Here is an 18,217-nt window from a genome sequence, read left to right on the forward strand (position 1 = left end):
AAGACAGGCCTTGTTTCTTATGCCTTGTGTTAATTTGTACTACTAGGTATTGTTAAGCAAAATATTTAACAATCAGATGGAAGAGAAAGGAAGAGTGGTCTAGTGGTTAAGGTGCAGGAATAAGGAGATTTGCATTTTATTCCCATCTCTGCTGTAGATTTCCTTGTGATACCGGGGAAGTTATTTGGGATGGAATTTTCACAAATGCATCACGCAAAATTTTGAAAAGACTAAGTGATTTAGGAGCCTAAGGTCCATTTTCAGAAGTGCAGTCAATCCCACTAGTTGCCTCTCTATTTTCAGGTGCCTAAATACCTTTAAAATCTGTCCTTTAGACACTTAGGCTGTTAGGCTACTAAGTCTCATTAAAAGTCTATAGGACTTAGGAGCTTAAGTGTTTAGTCACTTTTGAAAGTGGGACTTTAGCACTTTTGAAAACTTTACCCAAAGTGTTACTGCAAGCCAATGGGACTTGTGCCACTGAGGAGTTTTTGAAAATCCCACCCTTACTCTCTGCCTCAGTGATCCCTTTATATAACAGAGGGATAATTTTTACTCACCTCACAGGGATGTTGTCAGAATTAATTCATTAATATGCTACATTATTTATTATAAAAATACTGACTAATTCAGAAGTAAATTTGGGCCTAAGAAAATACTGATGACTTTGCAGATGAGAAACTGGACTCGTTTATATGAACTACATAACTAACCCATTTTTTATTCTTTTTCCCTTGTGTTCCTTTGGGAAATTAACAGCTTTGATTCGTTGTCTGTTTCATTTACCTAAGTAAATTACAATGGCATCAGTTTTATCAACACTGAAGGCTTTTGCTGGCAATCACATGTGATCTGAATGTACTTGCTAATCTTAATGTACTGCAGAAGAGGAATCACTCCTGACACCCCTGGGCAGGCTTTGCACAAAACAAAGCTCCCACAATCAAAAGCTAATAAAAAATGTTATCAATGGGGAGATGCACCGCAGGAGACAATAGCAGCTGTACTGTGGGCCAAGCGTCTTTAAAAGTTACAAACAGATCCTGTTGACTAAGTTCCTAATCCAAAGCCCCACAAAGGATATGTCTACACTACCCGCCCATCCAGCGGGTAGTGATTGATCTATTGGGGATCGATGTATCGCATCTCGTCTAGACACGATACATCAATCCCCTAATGCACTCCCCGTCGACTCTGGAACTCCACATGGGTGAGAGGTGGAAGCGGAGTCAACGGTGGAGCGGCGGCTGTCAATCCCGCGCCACGAAGATGCAAAGTAAGTCAATCTAAGTCGATCTAAGATAAGTCGACTTCAGCTACACTATTCTCGTAGCTGAAGTTGTGTATTTTAGATCGATCTCTCCCCCATCCCCCATGTAGACCAGGCCAAAGTCAATGGAAAGACTCTCATTGACTTCAATAGGCTTTGGATCAGGCTTGAAATTAGGCTGACTAGGGCAAATTCATCTAGGGTTTGACTCTGTTTCACTGGAGTTACACCCAGGATGAATTCGGCCTAGACAATTTGAGGATTTCTGGTGGAAATGCTTCAGAGCAGATCTCAGTTTGCATCACTATAATGGTCAGACCGTACCATTACTCCAAAATAAGATGCATATATTGTTTGTCAATGGCAGCACTGCCTGCATTGGTACTGTTGGGTATGAAGCTGGAAATGGTTGATCAAAGTTCACTGCTTTATAATTGTTAATATTCATCCATCTTGCTGTGTGACATTGAGCCGCTCACTTTACCTCTCTGTCTGTACTTCCCCTCTGATCCTTTGTTCGTTTCTCTATTTAATGTTCAATCATGTGGCTGCACTGAGGAATGAGAGGGCACCTTGCTCCACTGCATGGGCCACCCATTCTGTGGGTAGCTGTGCAGGGGGAACAGAAGCCTCTGTGGGATCACGACATCTCCTGCATTGAGCATGTGGTCAGGAGAGAGTGGAGAATGGCTCTGCATTGTCCAGCATAGCTGCCCACATGCACTGGGAGATGTATGCTGTGCCAGATATAGACCTACTACTTACCTACTGGAGCAACCAAGTGGCAGATTGTGACATAATCCCAATAATCCCCCAAATACATTCCTGGAAATGCAATTTGAGTGGGGAAAGGCTTTACTTCTGTGAGGGTTGGTAAAATATGCAGTGGATTGTTGGTAAGAATCTGGTCCAGTGTTACAGCAATGAAAATCATCACCCTCTGATGGTAGTTGATGGCCTATGTGAAATGAGTTGGTTTGTTCTCCTTGAATTTTTAGTAACCACCACTCAATTAAAAGGCCAAACGTTGTGTTGGCATGGAGACTGCAATTGCTTTCTCACCACTAGTAGCCACGCTGTTATACTACCCGGCCAAGGGAGTGCAAGCTTCAACTGCTGCCCGTGTTAAACCTGTTCTCTGGATCGACAAATTAACTTAGTAGGCCTGTCAGCCACCTGCCATTCACTTAAAAATACAACCACATGGAAAAGTCATAAAAACAAGATCAGGGGTGTGCATTGGCTGGATGTTATAGACATGGCTATGACATCATGGACGCTAATCAAAAAGTGACAGTTTTATCCAGGTTTCACAGTTCAAAAATGATTGTGATCATCACAAAAACATTTTGCCAGTGCTAGTCGACGTGGACTAGAATGAGCTGATATTTTGTAGAAAACATTACATTTAAAAAAAAAGGCCACTCTGCATTCACAACAACAAACATGAGTATATACAGACATTTCTCATTGGCTAGCCTGAGATCTATGCATTTCCCAGAAGATCTCAAAGCATCTGTGTGGTTAAAGCCATTCCAGACCTCCTTGCGTAGCCTGAAGAGCAGAACACATCAGAAATTCTGTGTAGTGAACTGCCTTGAGTGTTTCCATGTAACTTTTGCCCTTAATGTGGGTTTTTCTCCAAAAAAAATGATAGCGTCCTACCTATTCTACAATAGTTAGGCAAAATAGCATAAATCCGGGGCAGAGATTCAGCCTTTGAATTTCTCATTATTTTGATTTTAATATTTTATTTAGATGATTGCACAGAAATCCGGGTCTCTCATGGTGAGAATCTTTCCATTTTCCCCACCCCATGCAAGTGCCATTTTTTGAACTAGAAGGGACAAATCTTGTATTAATATTAGAAAGTTTCATCATTCTCCTGATAATGCATAACTTGTCATCTCCTCACTATCTAATGAATTACAGCAGTCATTGGCAATCCCTTGAGGCTGAGGACGATCTCTTTCACAGGTTATATGTTCCATGGGTCCTTAGGTGGCTGAGGAATCTGATTCTTGAGCCACAGGCTCCTTAGCACACATTGCAGGTGGTGCTGAGAGACAGGGTTGGGCGGTGATTGCTGTGTGACAGTTGTCTTTCCTTTCTTACAGCAGTATTATAGCTCTCTACCTAACTAACTAGCGAACTTGCTATGAATGTTTAAAATAAGCACAGCTGATTAGTAACCTCGTCTGTTTGTATTGCCTCTCAGACATCTGAGCAAATTTGGACATATGGAAAAGGAAGGTTCTGCCTAATAAAAGAAGAGATCTGAACTCTGTCTTAGACCCCAATCCCGCAATCAGATCTGTGTGGGTGAATGGCTCTGTCTGCATGTATCCTATTGGAGGACTGGGGCCTTCCATTGTAAATTCCTAGGGACAAAGACACTATCTACTCCATCTTGTATATTGCTGTACGCACAGCAGTAGTGCTTAAAAGATAATTTTTTAAAAGTTTTGCTGAAGATAGTTGACCTGGGAAATTCTCTGTAACGATTAGTGTGTTTCAAAATGACACCAGACATTATTTTGTAATAAAGTCTGGTTCCATACTGCATCCCATATCATTCAATTCATGTTAAGAATGTTATCAGATGCTGGAAAACAATGCCAAAATCCAGAACCATGTTCGTCAGACTTAATCAATTCAATTGTTTCTATTTGTTCTTTTGATCCTTTGAAGGGACCCCCCCCCCACATTTCTCAACAAGATGATACCTTTCACTTATCTCTAAATTACATCTTCAAAGCCAAAGTGCTGCTGTAGATGATCGGAATGAAGAAAGAAGGCACTTTTCCAATTTAAAAATGCTATTACCTGCCTACACATACAGTATCTTTCCTTGCAGATTACTACTACTATACCTCTCTGGAAGTTTTTATCTCCTCTTATATTCATCAAATTCTGAACTTTCTTAGAGAAATGAGACTGCTGCAAGTACATTCGACAAGAGAGAGAGAAATGATAAGTGCAAAGCACCTTCTCAGAGTGCTTTGTAACTCATCTATTCATGTGAGTGTCACTGGTTGTCACATGCCTAACTTCAGCATTGGTTAAAGGAACAAATTCACTACCGTGGTCAAGAAAAGCAATAAATAAATAAAACATTTAAAAATGCATCTTTACCTCTATGGATTCTCTTCCAACATTTGGAAAATGGAGTAAGTGGAAAAGCAAATGGGAAACCTCTACCTCTGCTTAAACTTGGTTAAACTTTCGACAGTGCATGCTGAATTCAATCTTATATTCTTACTATGACTATTTATGTAGGTAAGGGCTTCAGTATTGGGCGCATAATGCTTGGGGAGATGTTGGCCACCAAATTACACTTTAATTTTGTTTCCTAAGTGTCTTCCTTTGCTGTCTCTTGCTTTCTTCTCCTCTACCGATCCAGATAAATATGGGGAATTAAGAACAAAACATCTGTGTTTATCCTTGGATTGGAATAGAATTGGAAAGGCCTCTGTAGCCATCTGCTCTAAGTCCAGGCTGTGGTTATTCACTTACTGTCATCATGCCATCCAGGAGGCCAGTTTCTGGTTTGGGCGGTGCCTGCAGCCGTTCCATCGACCACTTTTCAATAACTGATGTAACCTGTGGATTGTCAATGTTGAGCAGGCGAAACCCAGTCATGTTTACTCCACTGTATCTGTAGGGTTCCAGATCTAATGCAAATAGATCCTAAATCATCATTTAAAAAACAAAAACAAAACACATTTTCAAGATGCTGTATTATTTTTAGAGCAAACTATTTATCAGTTACAATCAAAGACACTTGAAGCCTAAACGATACAATTTTTTGTCATTTTCAATCAAATGCTAGTATATTTTTTTCATTGTATCTCTTCCCTCTGCACTCCTGCAAACAATAGTCACAACATTTGCAAAGAGGCTTTTTTTACAAATCTCATACCTAGTTTGTTGGAACATAAAAATCAGTTCCCCACAACAGCACTATTCTACAAGCAAGCTGCACTTCAATATCTGGTTTTGATTTATCAGTCCTCTCATAACATTATGGCTATGACAAACCAACATGAAGAATTGGTTGGCCAACATTAAGTATACTTCTCAATCCTGGGAATGAAGATTCCAGATGTGGAGAGTAATACAGTTTTACGACTTGCGAACCCCATTTTTCTCCTGCCTTGCCAGCTACAGGTAACTTGCTGTCAGTGTGTCTAATGTATGTGTCAGGCCAGTGCAGAGTAACTCCATGTGCATTAGATGCTTGAAGTTTGCAGGGCAGGAAAATAATGACTACTGTAAGTGACATAATTCCATGACACTTTTCAAAACAATATGTCCTGCAACGAAAATATGAAAGGTGCTTGCTAGAGCTGGTTTGCATTTTAGAACAAAATCTTGCTGATATCAGCAGACCAATGAAGCAACAAATGACAGTACATAGTAATGACATGATCATCACCCCTAAAGTGTCAACATTTACAACATCACAGCGACTTCTTGCTCTGAGTGTAGGGGATGTACAGCATTGCCCCAGATATTGTAGCATGCCAACTGTCTGGTAAGTGTTGACTTTTTAAAGTTGAATTCACTAATCTTTCACAAAGGAGGGAAGCCCACATCCAGTCTTAAAATGTGGTGTGTATTTTTGGAGGAGATTAGGGTGAGTTGTATGGGAAGTTTTTCAAGATTCTGTTTCAAGTTCTAAACATTCAAGGCAAGATGTCTATTTGGCATCTTGATGGAGTGACTTCAAGAGTGAGGCTGGATTTCACTTCAACATAAATGTTTATCTGATACAAAGAAATAAACAAATTTATGCATAGGAAGTGATATGCACCTGACACTGTAGGCTGTGCGCCACTAATCTGGGTTCTCTCCTCTGCCTGCGGTTTAAAATGAAAACGGATCTCAAGTTTAGATTTCAAAGAACAAATGAGTGATCTATTTAATGAAAATTCAAATATTCATATCATAAAAGAAATATGAGGGCTCTTCTTCTGTAAGCCAAAACATTCCTGTAGTTCCATATTTTTGTTTCCTTATTAAATAAAACTTTTTTAGCCATAGGTTTATTTGTCAGACACTTGGTATCACACAACACACACCAGCCTAACCCACTACAGCTGCTGACCTGCAGCTGAAGGACCTTGACTACCTTCTAGTTGCAGCACAGCTGACAAACTCGGAGCAGAGGGAATGGAAAGAGAATAATGTTATAGGCCCTGATTCAGTCAAGTATGTTGGCATGACCCCCATTAAGTTGGACCTAAACACATGCTTAAAGTCAGGCAGGTGCTCAAGTTCTTTCCTGAGTAAGGACTGATTTAAGCATGTGCTTAAAGTCTTTGCTGAATTGTGGCTTTAACATAGACTGAGCAGAACAAGAGTTGGGGCTTCATCCCCAAATGGGGAAGTTTGGATTTGCTCCAAACTTGAATTTCTGGTCTCAGGCCCATTTCTGTAATGGGGTAACTCAAAACCCTATATCTAGCCCCCCCTCCTCTGCCAAATCTGAACTTAATTATTTGAGCTTCCTCAAATGTAATTTTGTTAATGAGTATTTCATTTTAATTATTTTTATGGAGCACAGTAAGTTCTGCCAATTTTGATAGATTCTTGAGGACATCTCCACCACAAAATACTGGATCCTGAAGTAATAAAAATACTTAGTAATTTTCTAGTGTTTTTCATCTGTGATAGTGACACTCAAAACTCAGAGGGAGATGCAAGATTTCAGCTGTCTTCCCTGAAATAGGAGAACCAATGTTATTAGCAAAACTCTCAGTATTTCTTACCAGTGTTGTAAAAAAGTAGTGATAGTATTCAGTCATCATTCCCATGGAAAGAATCTGTTGAAAAAGGAAGTCAAAGGGTGAAATTGACAGTCTAAATAAGAAACAGTCAGAGTTGACCTTGTAGTAGAAGCTTTCAGTGATTAAGGTTATTTCACTGTCTTTTGAAGAGCACAGGATCAGCTTGGAACTATAGAATGCAGTTTACATTGACTACAATGAAAACTGCACTTTTCTTAAGGAACATATGTGATTTTTGATTAAAACTAAAGATTTTCATTACCTCTCCTCAAGAAAGAGAGCAAAGATTGAAAAAGTTCAGGGAAGGGAAAACTGGCTAGATATTTGTGATGTGGGGGTGGTGTTAAAAGAAGCGTGCTGTTGTTTAGTCTGGAATGGAGATGCCTCAGAGGGAATGTGATTGAGACATACCAAATGAAGGGGAGAGAATACTGATTTGACATTCCTTATAATGGGAGAAAAAGACACTCAGTGAATGTGTTTGGCAGTAAACTTGACAGAAGAAGAAATGATTCTTTAAATAACACAGTCAGCTTGCATTCAATTCTGCAGGAGGACGCCAAAGCAAATAGTGCAAATAAATAAATAAATACATAAATAAAAACTGGATCTGGAATAACTCCAAGTGCTAATACAGTCTGAAGCTATGCAAACTGAGACAGTGTTTCAGTGCTAATTAAGCTTTGTTTAAACACAAGCTGATTACCTTTGTGAGTTGAGGAAGGAATTCTTTTTCTGCCCATGTCATTAAATTGGTCTACTGGTTAGGGTGCATTAGAGGGCGATTACCTTTGTTAGATGGAAATAATGAAAACCACATGAAAAATAAGGGACAACTCTTTATTTTAAGACTCTTTAGGGAAACCATTTCCCTTAACATATCACATGTTTTTTCTCTCAAATGTACATTTCTATTGCCCCCAGCTCTACAGTGCAATCATCATAAACTTCAATTTAATGTTTAAAATGGTACTTATTAATTTTAATATATATTCAATACATCTTTTTTTAAAATCAATTCACAAAACTCTTTACATGTACAAGTGAAATTAATTTTAATTTGAAGCTCAGCCTTAACAGAATCCATATTTAACAGGTTTCTACAATCTGTCCAAATCTGTTTGCAAAAGGAAAATATTCTTTCCACTGCTGCATTTGAGATACAAAGGCATATAATAAATTCGTCCTAGTATTTCCTTACCTGTGTTTCAAGTGCAAAAACACAGGCCTGGGGTGGAGAAGATTTAATATCTTGAACATTTAATATCTTGTTTTAACAGGCAAAGTCTCAAACAAGAAGCCACATCCATGATTTTTATTTCAGGTGTGCAAATCAGTGCAGTCTTAGGACAATATAAAAGGAGAACTAACTCTTTCTTTCTTTCGCTTTGTGATTAAGCTTTTGTTAAAAAGACTAGGTTTCTTCAAGCTGAATTCTACACTGAAAGCAAGGTTTAACAAACAGTGATATTGTTTAGTGTTGTTCTTCAAAGGTTTGATTCAGCATTTCCTTACTTATGTGGCAAATCAATTAAATAAAAGAGCCAAAGGACGTCCCATAAAATATCAGAGGGGTTCTCACCCTAGTGCATTACAGGAACGGGGGTAGGTCTAGTCTTCCTTTAAGGCTTCAGGAATTGGCTGCTACTGCAGCTATGATACCAAACTAGTTCCTCTCCTATCCTGGAGAATTGGCTCATATATAATTAAAATGGTAGTATTGGCCCATGTGTAATGGGATGTTCCACACTCTCAATTCTATTTCTTTTGCATTTATCTCCACATCCACCCACACAGTACAGTAAAAAAAAAAAATGAGGAGACCTTGTGGCACCTTAGATACTAACAAATTTATTTAATGTATTTATACCTGCTCCTGTATTTTTTACTTCACGCATCTGATGAAGTGGGCTCTAGCCCACGAAAGCTTATGCCCAAATAAATTTGTTAGTCTCTAAGGTGCCACAAGGACTCCTCGTTTTTTTTTTAGCTGATACAGACTAACACGGCTACCACTGAAACCTGTCATAGTACAGTAAAGTGGCTCAAGTGCATTTTATTCTCTGGGATCATGTTGGGAGAACTAATTGTGACATGAGAGCTAGTTTCTCATCTACATCAAGGTGGTAGCACAGGCTCAAAATAAACATTATTCAGACGTGCTCTCAGCAAGGCTAACAGAAGTGCTATAAATAATATCTTTAGAATATTTATAACAAATGTTTGTATAGCTGTTTGGCATACCAGGGCTAATAACATTCTTGTGTAGATTCTCTTGTGTAGATAAGGCCTCTGTATAGCAATTGTCTACTAGTGCAATTCTTTGGTACAAATAGAAAAGAACCTGTACTCCTAAAATTGCTGGTAAATAATAACAGGTCAGTGTGCATCCAAGATGGCTGATCCACTCTCAACTGCTAAAAATGAGCCAGAAGTTAAGTATTTCATTTAATCACTTCATTGAATTTATATTTCAGGAGGGTTTTTTTAATTTCTTACACTAATTTATTGCTTGTGGAAGGAGGCAAATTGACAGTCCTGGAGATTGATGTCCTTTATATACCATATTTGTGTATGACAGCAAAAATAGAAACTTTGCCATGACATCCTGCCAATGTGACACAGTCTGACTCAGTTCTGGGCCTGAGGTAGTTTCCTCTCTATGCCAATTCAGTCCCTGGTGCTATATTCCTTTATAAATCTTCTAATTCATTTGGTCTCCCACAAAAAAGTCCACAATCAATTAATTTTATTAAGTCAATATAAAAGCAAGAACATATACATTTTCAAAATTTACATATATAAATATTTACATTAAAATAGTTTGTGTATGGTTTCAATTTAGCCTTGAGAGAGAAAAGCAAACATGAGGCTTTGCTGAACGCAGCATTCCCATTCCAGTGTCTAAAAGCAGAAGCGTGAGATGCAATCTGCATAAGACACTTGAGTCCATAAGATACTAAGACATTTAGACCCAGATCCATGAAAGGACTTAGGCATTTAAATGAGAAGTTAGTTCAAAACGTAGGTGCCGTTGAGATCCTCAAAACCCCGGCTTGGTTGCCACCTAATTCCGTATACACCTAAAATCCTTTGGTGCCTAAATTTCCCTCAGGCACCTAAGTTTCTCTCACTGGGCGTGTGCACAATGCCTCACTCTAGGTGCCCAGATACCTGAGCTCCAGCAGGATCCTCAAAGATAGATGCTGCCCTGCATATCTCAACTGTGGGGCCCAATGTGGTAGGCATGCTTTGAGCACTCCTACTGGATTAGGATGCACACCAGGCCGGTGATAGTGCCACCGCCTTCTTTATAATTTTTAGCCCAGTAGTTGGAGCACTCATATGGGACACCTTGATTCAGTTCCAGTCTCTGCCTGATCGGGAGAAAGGATTTGAACAGGAGGTCTTCCACCTCTCAGAGTGCTCTAACCACTGACATATGGGATGTTTTGATGTGGGGCTCTCTCACTCTCTTACTGGAGCTGTTCTGCTTTGTATAAATAAATAGACATTGGAGCAGAGAGAATAGACCCTGGGCCTCCCATCTGAGTGCCCAATCACCAGGCAACACACTCACTTTCTCTCTGGCACAATTGCTGTTTAAGCATTTATACAAAGGGTATGTCTACACTACAAGACTATTTCGAATCAACTTAAATCGAATTTGTGGAATCGACCTTATGAAGTCGAATTTGTGTATCCACACTAAAAACACTAATTCGACTGTGTGAGTCCACAGTAACGGGGCCAGCGTCGAATTTGGAAGCGGTGCACTGTGGGAAGCTATCCCACAGTTCCCGCACTCCCTGCTGCCCATTGGAATTCTGGGATTTCCCCCCAATGCCTGCTGGGGGGAAAAATGTGTCGAGGGTGGTTTTGGGTAACTGTCATCATTGAACCGTCAATCACGCCCTCCCTCCCTCCCCGAAAGCGCCTGCGGGCAATCTGTTCGTGCACTTTTCTGCTCAGTGACAGCACGGGCACCACAGCACTGCGAGCACGGAGCCCGCGGCAGTTATGGCCGTTGTCAACTCCTCGCACTTTATCGTCCACCTCTTCCACAGTCAGCTGCTGAGAAATCGGGCTACTTTTCAATGGTGCTGCGAGCACTGGTGGACCATGGGGGACGTTTTACCAACATCAACGTCAGGTGGCCAGGCAAAGTTCATGACGCGCGTGTTTTCAGGAACTCTGCTCTGTTTAGACGCCTGCAGGAAGGTAGTTTCTTCCCGGACCACAAAATAACTCTTGGGGATGTGCAGATGCCTATAGTGATCCTCGGGGACCCAGCCTACCCGCTAATGCCCTGCCTCGTGAAGCCCTATGCAGGCACCTTGCACAGCGACAAGGAACTCTTCAAGTACCAGCGAGCAGCGTGACCTGTGACTGTTCAGTTTCTTTACAGAGAAGCTGAACCTGCCCCTGTTTCTTTACCAAGTTACTGTTGACCAGCATCTGCAGTTACATACCTTGTCCACCCCGCTTCCCCCACTTCCAACACACGTTTAAAAATAAAATACATGTTCCACTGTAACTTTACAAAGGTTTCTTTATTGATGACTTTGCATTAAAGGGTTGAAACTGGGACGCAGACTGTGCTGGGTAGGGTGTGCGGTGATGTAAAGACCACCTCTAAACTCGAGGAATGACAGGCTTCTGCTCCCAGAGCGGTCTGCAGTGCCGGACTGATTGTTTCAACGGAGCCTGCCATCCCTCCTTTTTGGGACTCTGTGTGCGGGGGCTATGTGGCCTTGTGGCGGGGGAGGACGGATACAGATTCCTCTGCTGCGTGGCTCTGTGGTCCAGGACAGGGACCGTTGCATGAGATCTGTAACCCCCCTCCCACGCTACAAAGTCACGTACCCCCCCACCCACACAGAACCTGCAAACCACCTCCCATACCGACCAGGGTGCCTACTGACTGCACTGTGTGTGTGACCTGCTGCTGATCCTGCCCCCGTCTCTGTACCCTGCTAAAGGTGACTGTCCTATGCAATACCCTACCCCATTCCCCACCCACCCCTTCAAACGCAGCGTTGTGTAAAAAAGCATGACGGAAACAGTAATTAACAGCAAAGTATTTTTAATAATTAACCAGACAGTCAGGGGATGAAACTGGGATTGGGGCTAGGGTGAGTCAGGAAGGGAAGGAATTCTCAAAATTTAGGGTATGAGAGCTTTTGTGTACTTGAGCACTCTGCTGGGGTGCAGTGACAGTTTTCACGGCCCCTGGCGCCACTCCTTCTGGTTACTTTGGGTGACGGGAGGTATGGGACTTTGTGGCGGGGGAGGGCGGTTGCAGATACACTGCGGGGGGGCTCTGTCCTCCTGGCTGCAGTCCTGCAGAACATCCACAAGGCGCCAGAGCGTGTCCGTTTGCTCCCTCATTAGTCCAAGCAGCGTTTGAGTCGCCTGCTTGTCTTCCTCACGCCACCTCTCCTCCCGTTCGCTGTGTGAGCGCTGGTACAGAGAGAGGGTCTCCCTCCACTGGCTCTGCTGGTCCGCCTCGGCTCGGGAGCACCCCATAACTTCAGCGATCATCTCGTCCCGTGTCTTTCTCTTTCGCCGCCTAATCTTTGCCAGCCTCTGCGAGGGGGATGCTGTGGCAGGTCTGGAGACAGTCGAAGCTGTGTGATGGGAAAGAGGGAGTGAATTCCTTGCAAAGATACATTTCTGCGAACAATGAACACAGTCTAGTCTGTGTCTGTGAACAACACCATGCACAGCACCTATCTCGTCCGCACTCCTGCAGCAGGCAATCCGGAAAGCATAAACTCTGCCCCTGTTCCACCCCATCGCAGTGTCCCCTGACCCTTGGAATTCCGGGTTGAGATCCCAGTGCCTGATGGTGCAAATTTCATTGTCGCGGGTGGTTCTGGGTAAATGTAGTCAGTCATTCCTTCCTCTGGGAAAGCAATGCCAGACAATCATTTCGAGCCTGTTTTCCCTGGATTGCCCTGGCATACGCCATAGCGTGGCAACCATGGAGCCTGTTTTGCCTTTTGTCACTGTCACCGTATGTGTATTAGATGCCGCGGACAGAGGCGATTCAGCAGCGCTACACAGCAGCATTCATTTGCTTTTGCATGACAGCAGAGATGGTTATCAGCCATATTGCACCATCAACCACGCCAATGTAAATTGGCAAGGTGATGACGGGTAGCTGTCCTATTGCACTACACCTTCTGCTGCTGTCATAGGTGCCCCTGGCCGAGATCGGCCGGGGGCGCAAAAGACAAAACTGGGAATGACTCCCCGAGTCAATCCCTCCTTTATGGTATCTAAAAATAGAAACAGTCCCGCCTAGAATATGGGGCAACTGTACTAGGGTTTTAGTGTATCAGAGAACTACAGAGCACAGCCGCTCTGTGTCAGATCCCACAGGAATGACGAGCTGCGTGCCATTCACAGGGGGTGCCCCTGCAACAACCCTACCTGTTGCTTCCCTCCTCCTCCAGCCTTCCTGGGCTACCGTTGTAGTGTCCCCCCATTTGTATGCTGAAGTAATAAGGAATGCAGGAATAAGAAACAGTGACTTGTTAGGGAAATGAAATGAGGGTAAGGCAGCCTCCAGCTGCTATGATAGTCCAGGCAGTACAGAATCTTTTCTTTACACATGAAGGGCGGGGGCTGATGGAGCTCAGCCCCCTGTTGCTATGATGAAGACGGTTAGCAGGCCGTCTACTTATGGGCTGATGATGAGGACAGGTAGCAGTCCTATTGCACTACATCATCTACCGCAAGGCTGATGATGATGACGGGTACCAGTCATTTTGCACCATCAGTCACCCATGAGGCGGGGGAGGGGGGGCGAGGATGCTACCGTAGCGTGCCGCAGCATGGCGTCTACCAGCAGCATTCAGTACACATAGGGTGACATTTACAAGAGTCAAGAGACGATTTCTTTCCCTTTTCCTTCTGGGGGTGGGGGGTGGCTGTACATTGACGAGCTATGCCCTGAACCACCGCGGACCCTGTGTTTGACCCTAGAAGCATTTGGAGCTCAGCCAAGAATGCAAATGATTTTCGGACACAGCGGGAACTGTGGGATAGCTTGCGTCCTCAGCCCCCCCCCCCTCCTTCCCTCCATGAGTGTCCATTTGATTCTTTGGCTTCCCGTTACGCTTGTCACGCAGCAGCGTGCTGACTCTCTGCTACGCCGTCTGTCCGGATAATTTTTTAAAATACTTTGGACCAGGCGTAACTTTATGGTAATTTTCCTAATTAGATGCAGGAGTCGCCGAGTGAGATCGCCCTGAGGAGGGTCACTGAAGGAGATAGAGAGCACATGCTGCGTGAAAGCCAGCACAAACCAGGGGCCTATGCAGCCGTGCTCGGGGAGGCAGTGCTCCCTGAGTAGCTCATGAAAGCCTGGCGCGGAAAAGTGTGCTACCACGGAGCACCCAATAAGGCAGCTCTCCCCAGGAACCTCCTGCGGAGGCTTTTCGATTACCTCCAGGAGAGCTTCGTGGAGATCTCCCAGGAGGATTTCTGTTTTATCCCCATATATATAGAGACCTCCTTTTCACATACTTCAGATTCCTGTTATAATAAGAATAAAAGTTTACATGTTTAAAGCACTTACCGAGTGATCCTTCCCCTGATTCAGGGTCCGGGTTAACGGCCGGGGAGGGTTGGTAGGGGATCTCCATGACGGTGATGAAGAGATCCTGGCTGTCAGGGAAACCAGCGTTGTAAGCGCTGTCACCTGCCTCGTCCTCCACAAACCCTTCCTCATCTTCCCCGTCCGCGAACATCGCCGAGGAACTGGCCGTCGACACTGTCCCATCGTCAGAGTCCATGGTCACTGGTGGGGCAGTGGTGGCAGGCTCCGTAGCGTCTGTTTGCCGCTTTGATTTTTTGGTAGCCTAGTCTGGGGTCCTTGATTTTCACGCGGCGCTGCGTTGCATCCCGCCTGTATCCTCTGTCTCTCATGGCTTTGGAGACCTTCTCGTAGGTCTTTGCATTCCGATTTTTGGAGCGCAGCTCCGAAAGCACAGACTCCTCGCCCCACACACCGATCAGATCCAAGAGTTCCCGGTCAGTCTATGCTGGGTCCCTCTTTCTATTCAGAGATTACATGAACTCCTCTGCTGGAGAGCTCTGCATTGCTGCCGGTGCTGCTGAGCTCGCCCCGATGTCCAACCACGAAATGAGATTCAAACTGTCCAGACAGGAAAAGGAATTCAAATTTTCCCGGGGCTTTTCCTGTGTGGCTGGTCAGAACATCTGAGCTCGGACTGCTGTCCAGAGCGTCAACAGAGTGGTGCACTGTGGGATAGCTCCCGGAGCTACTAAGTTCGATTTGCATCCACACCTAGCCTAATTCGACATAGCCATGTCGAATTTAGCGCTACTCCCCTCGTCGGGGAGGAGTACCGAATTCGAACTAAAGAGCCCTCTATGTCGAATTAAATGGCTTCCTGGTGTGGACGGGTGCACGGTTAATTCGAATTAACGCTGCTAAATTCGAATTAAAGTCCTAGTGTAGACCAGGCCAAAGTGAAATAGCTTGAATCAGAAAGACAGACAGGTACCCACATCTGAATATCCCATAGCTCGGTGGATAGAGCACTCTCCTGAGAAGTGGGAGACGCCTTCACATTCTTTCTTCCCATCAGACAGAAGGGGGAAATAAATCCATGTCTCCCAGATCCAGGGTGAGTGCTCTAACTATTGGGCTAAAACTTATAAGATGAGAGATGGTACCACTGCCTCCGCCTCTGGCATTTCTTGCAAAAAAATAACTTAGATGCCTTGTTCCAGGAGAGGGCTCATGGCTGGATCTCAAGCAGAAGTAGACACCTCCCTCCAGCCTGCACTTATGCAGCAAATTCCCTGAGGGGGTGGGGCTTAGAACAGACCTCTGATTGGGCAGCTTAAACGGGAAGCCATCTAGCATACTAGCTTTTGTGGATGCCATTCTTAAGCACATATTTCTCTCTATACAATGTATAGGTAGCCTGGACTCAGGCTTTGTGGATTCCAGTGATTTTTCTAGGCACCTAAAAGTTAGGTAGTGTGATGCTGAGCATTAAAACACCTAAATCTCTTTGTGAATCTAGACTTTAGAGGCAGACTGGAGAGAACAACCTAGTGAACATATCACCTCCTGGTTCACTGAGTAGGAAAATGCTACACTACACAAACCCTTAAAGTATAGTTCCATTCTGAAAAGTGGATCATCAGATTTTCTCCCTGTGTGTGTTCAGAATGATATTTGTGGACTAGCGTGAGAAAAATAAGTTTTTATTGCTTTTTAGTCCTTTTAGCCCTACAGAATCAAAACAACGAAGGTGAGCAAGGTAGAATCTGTTCCTTGTTCATAAACAGTTCTGTTGATGCACAAGTTCTAGTCAGTTACACATGAGCAAACCCATTGACAGCAATAGTTTTCCACAGATGTCACTAAGGGCTTAATTTGGCTTACAGATATTTATTCCTGGTGATTATACACAAGAAGAAAAGAAACAAGTTTGACTTTCAAGATCCCAAGTTGACACTGGAGCTAGAACAAGCATCATTTTACTTGTAAATTGATTCACATTTGAGTCATTGAGATAGAAGGGACATGGAATTCTAGAATGCCTTGTTAATGAAATCACTTTTTAGAGTAGCACTGCACTTCACAGAAATATTAAATCCCATGTAATTTAACTTGAACACCATTGGCAGTATATACAAATACCTACTAACTATAATGATTTCAAAAGTCAGTCTACAATGCTGCCTTGGATGACAAAGAGTAAATAAGTATTGAGATGGAAAGAGTGAGTTCCAGTAGGAATTTTTATCTACCAAAGTCTGCACCCCAATCAAATAAATCTACTGAAGTCAATGGAAAGACTCCCACTGAAATCAATAGGCTTAGAATCAGGTCTGTAACGAAGGATATTAGGTGGACTACCCACAGCCAAAGAACTGCAGTCAAGACATGAAAAAACAAAGCTTAATCAGTGTAATGCTTTTTGAATTTAAAAAAAATAATGGCATTGCTTTTCAAAGTGGGAGAGTAAATATTCATAAATAGCTGAAGTGCGAATTACAGAATGTCAATTCGCAGTGTAACATGCTATACTTTCCTAATAATGAATGTGATTTTACTCTTGTTCTATTCAGATTTGGGCCCTGTTGCTGCAATGAGCTCTACGCAGTCCGTCCCCTCTGCTCACACGGTACTCACTAGCAGGGCCGGCTCCAGGGGTTTTGCCGCCCCAAGCAGCTTAAAAAAAAAAAAAGCCGCGATCGCGATCTGTGGCAATTCAGCGGGAGGTCCTTCGCTCCGACCGGAGGTGAGGGACCCTCCGCCGAATTGCCGCCGAATACTTGAACGTGCCGCCCCCCTCCGGAGTGGCCGCCCCAAGCACCTGTTTGCTAAGCTGGTGCCTGGAGCCGGCCCTGCTCACTAGGATCTAAATCTTAAGCAGTAATAATCATCAGCCCTTGTAGTCATTAAAAATTATAAAACTTGGCAGTTCATAGCACTTACATACTATAGCGATGTGTTGTAATAAAAAACAACACCCTGAAATAGACAGCTAAATAGGATGTTTTTCATCCACAATTTCAAAGCACGTTACAAAGTGAGTAAGCATTATTATCTCCGTTTTATGGCTAAATTGGTTCCCAAGTGAACTTCCCAATAAAGGAGAGTGTACTACAATTACTTTTTGGTACCCTTTTTCAACAGTTGTATGGTAATCTTTGTTTGCAAGTAATTGGTTTCTATAATAACTACTACATTTTATTATTAAAGTGCATGTAGTCCTTGTGAATGGAGACAATTTATTTCAGTCTTTATTTTCGGGACATATATAATCCGGAAAGCAGTCACTAAAGTTTTCTTACACCATAGCAGCTACATACTTCCCCTCTGAGCTAGAGGGACCACTTTTGAGGCAAGAGAGCAGTGCAGCCTTTATGTCAATTCAGTCCTGAATTTCTCTGCGGAGATGGACAACTATTCATAATTATTTTGACTATAAGGTCTTTGGGGCAGGGGACCATCTTTTTGTTCTGTGTTTGTATAAAACTTATCACAATGGGTCCTGGTCCCACTGAGACTCCTACATGTTACTATTACTAATAATATGGTACCACCCAAAGGCCCCAGTCACATTTGGATCCCTTTGTACTAGATCCAATATTTACA

The 18,217-nt window shown here is 43.1% G+C and overlaps 1 protein-coding gene across 2 annotated transcripts in view; it reads right to left on the reverse strand.

Annotated features, from left to right (window-relative positions):
• GRIK1 (glutamate ionotropic receptor kainate type subunit 1) overlaps positions 1 to 18,217 on the reverse strand; it is a 240,982-nt gene that overhangs the window by 86,108 nt on the left and 136,657 nt on the right. For both annotated transcript variants that reach the window (XM_045002299.1, XM_045002298.1), the window contains exons 5-6: positions 7,045 to 7,098; positions 4,787 to 4,960 (exon numbers count right to left, since the gene is read on the reverse strand). In XM_045002299.1, coding sequence (XP_044858234.1) covers positions 4,787 to 4,960; positions 7,045 to 7,098 — 228 coding nt within the window. The remainder of the gene's footprint in view (positions 1 to 4,786; positions 4,961 to 7,044; positions 7,099 to 18,217) is intronic.

Source organism: Mauremys mutica, chromosome 1, assembly GCF_020497125.1.
Source record: "Mauremys mutica isolate MM-2020 ecotype Southern chromosome 1, ASM2049712v1, whole genome shotgun sequence".
Lineage (NCBI taxonomy): Eukaryota > Metazoa > Chordata > Testudines > Geoemydidae > Mauremys > Mauremys mutica.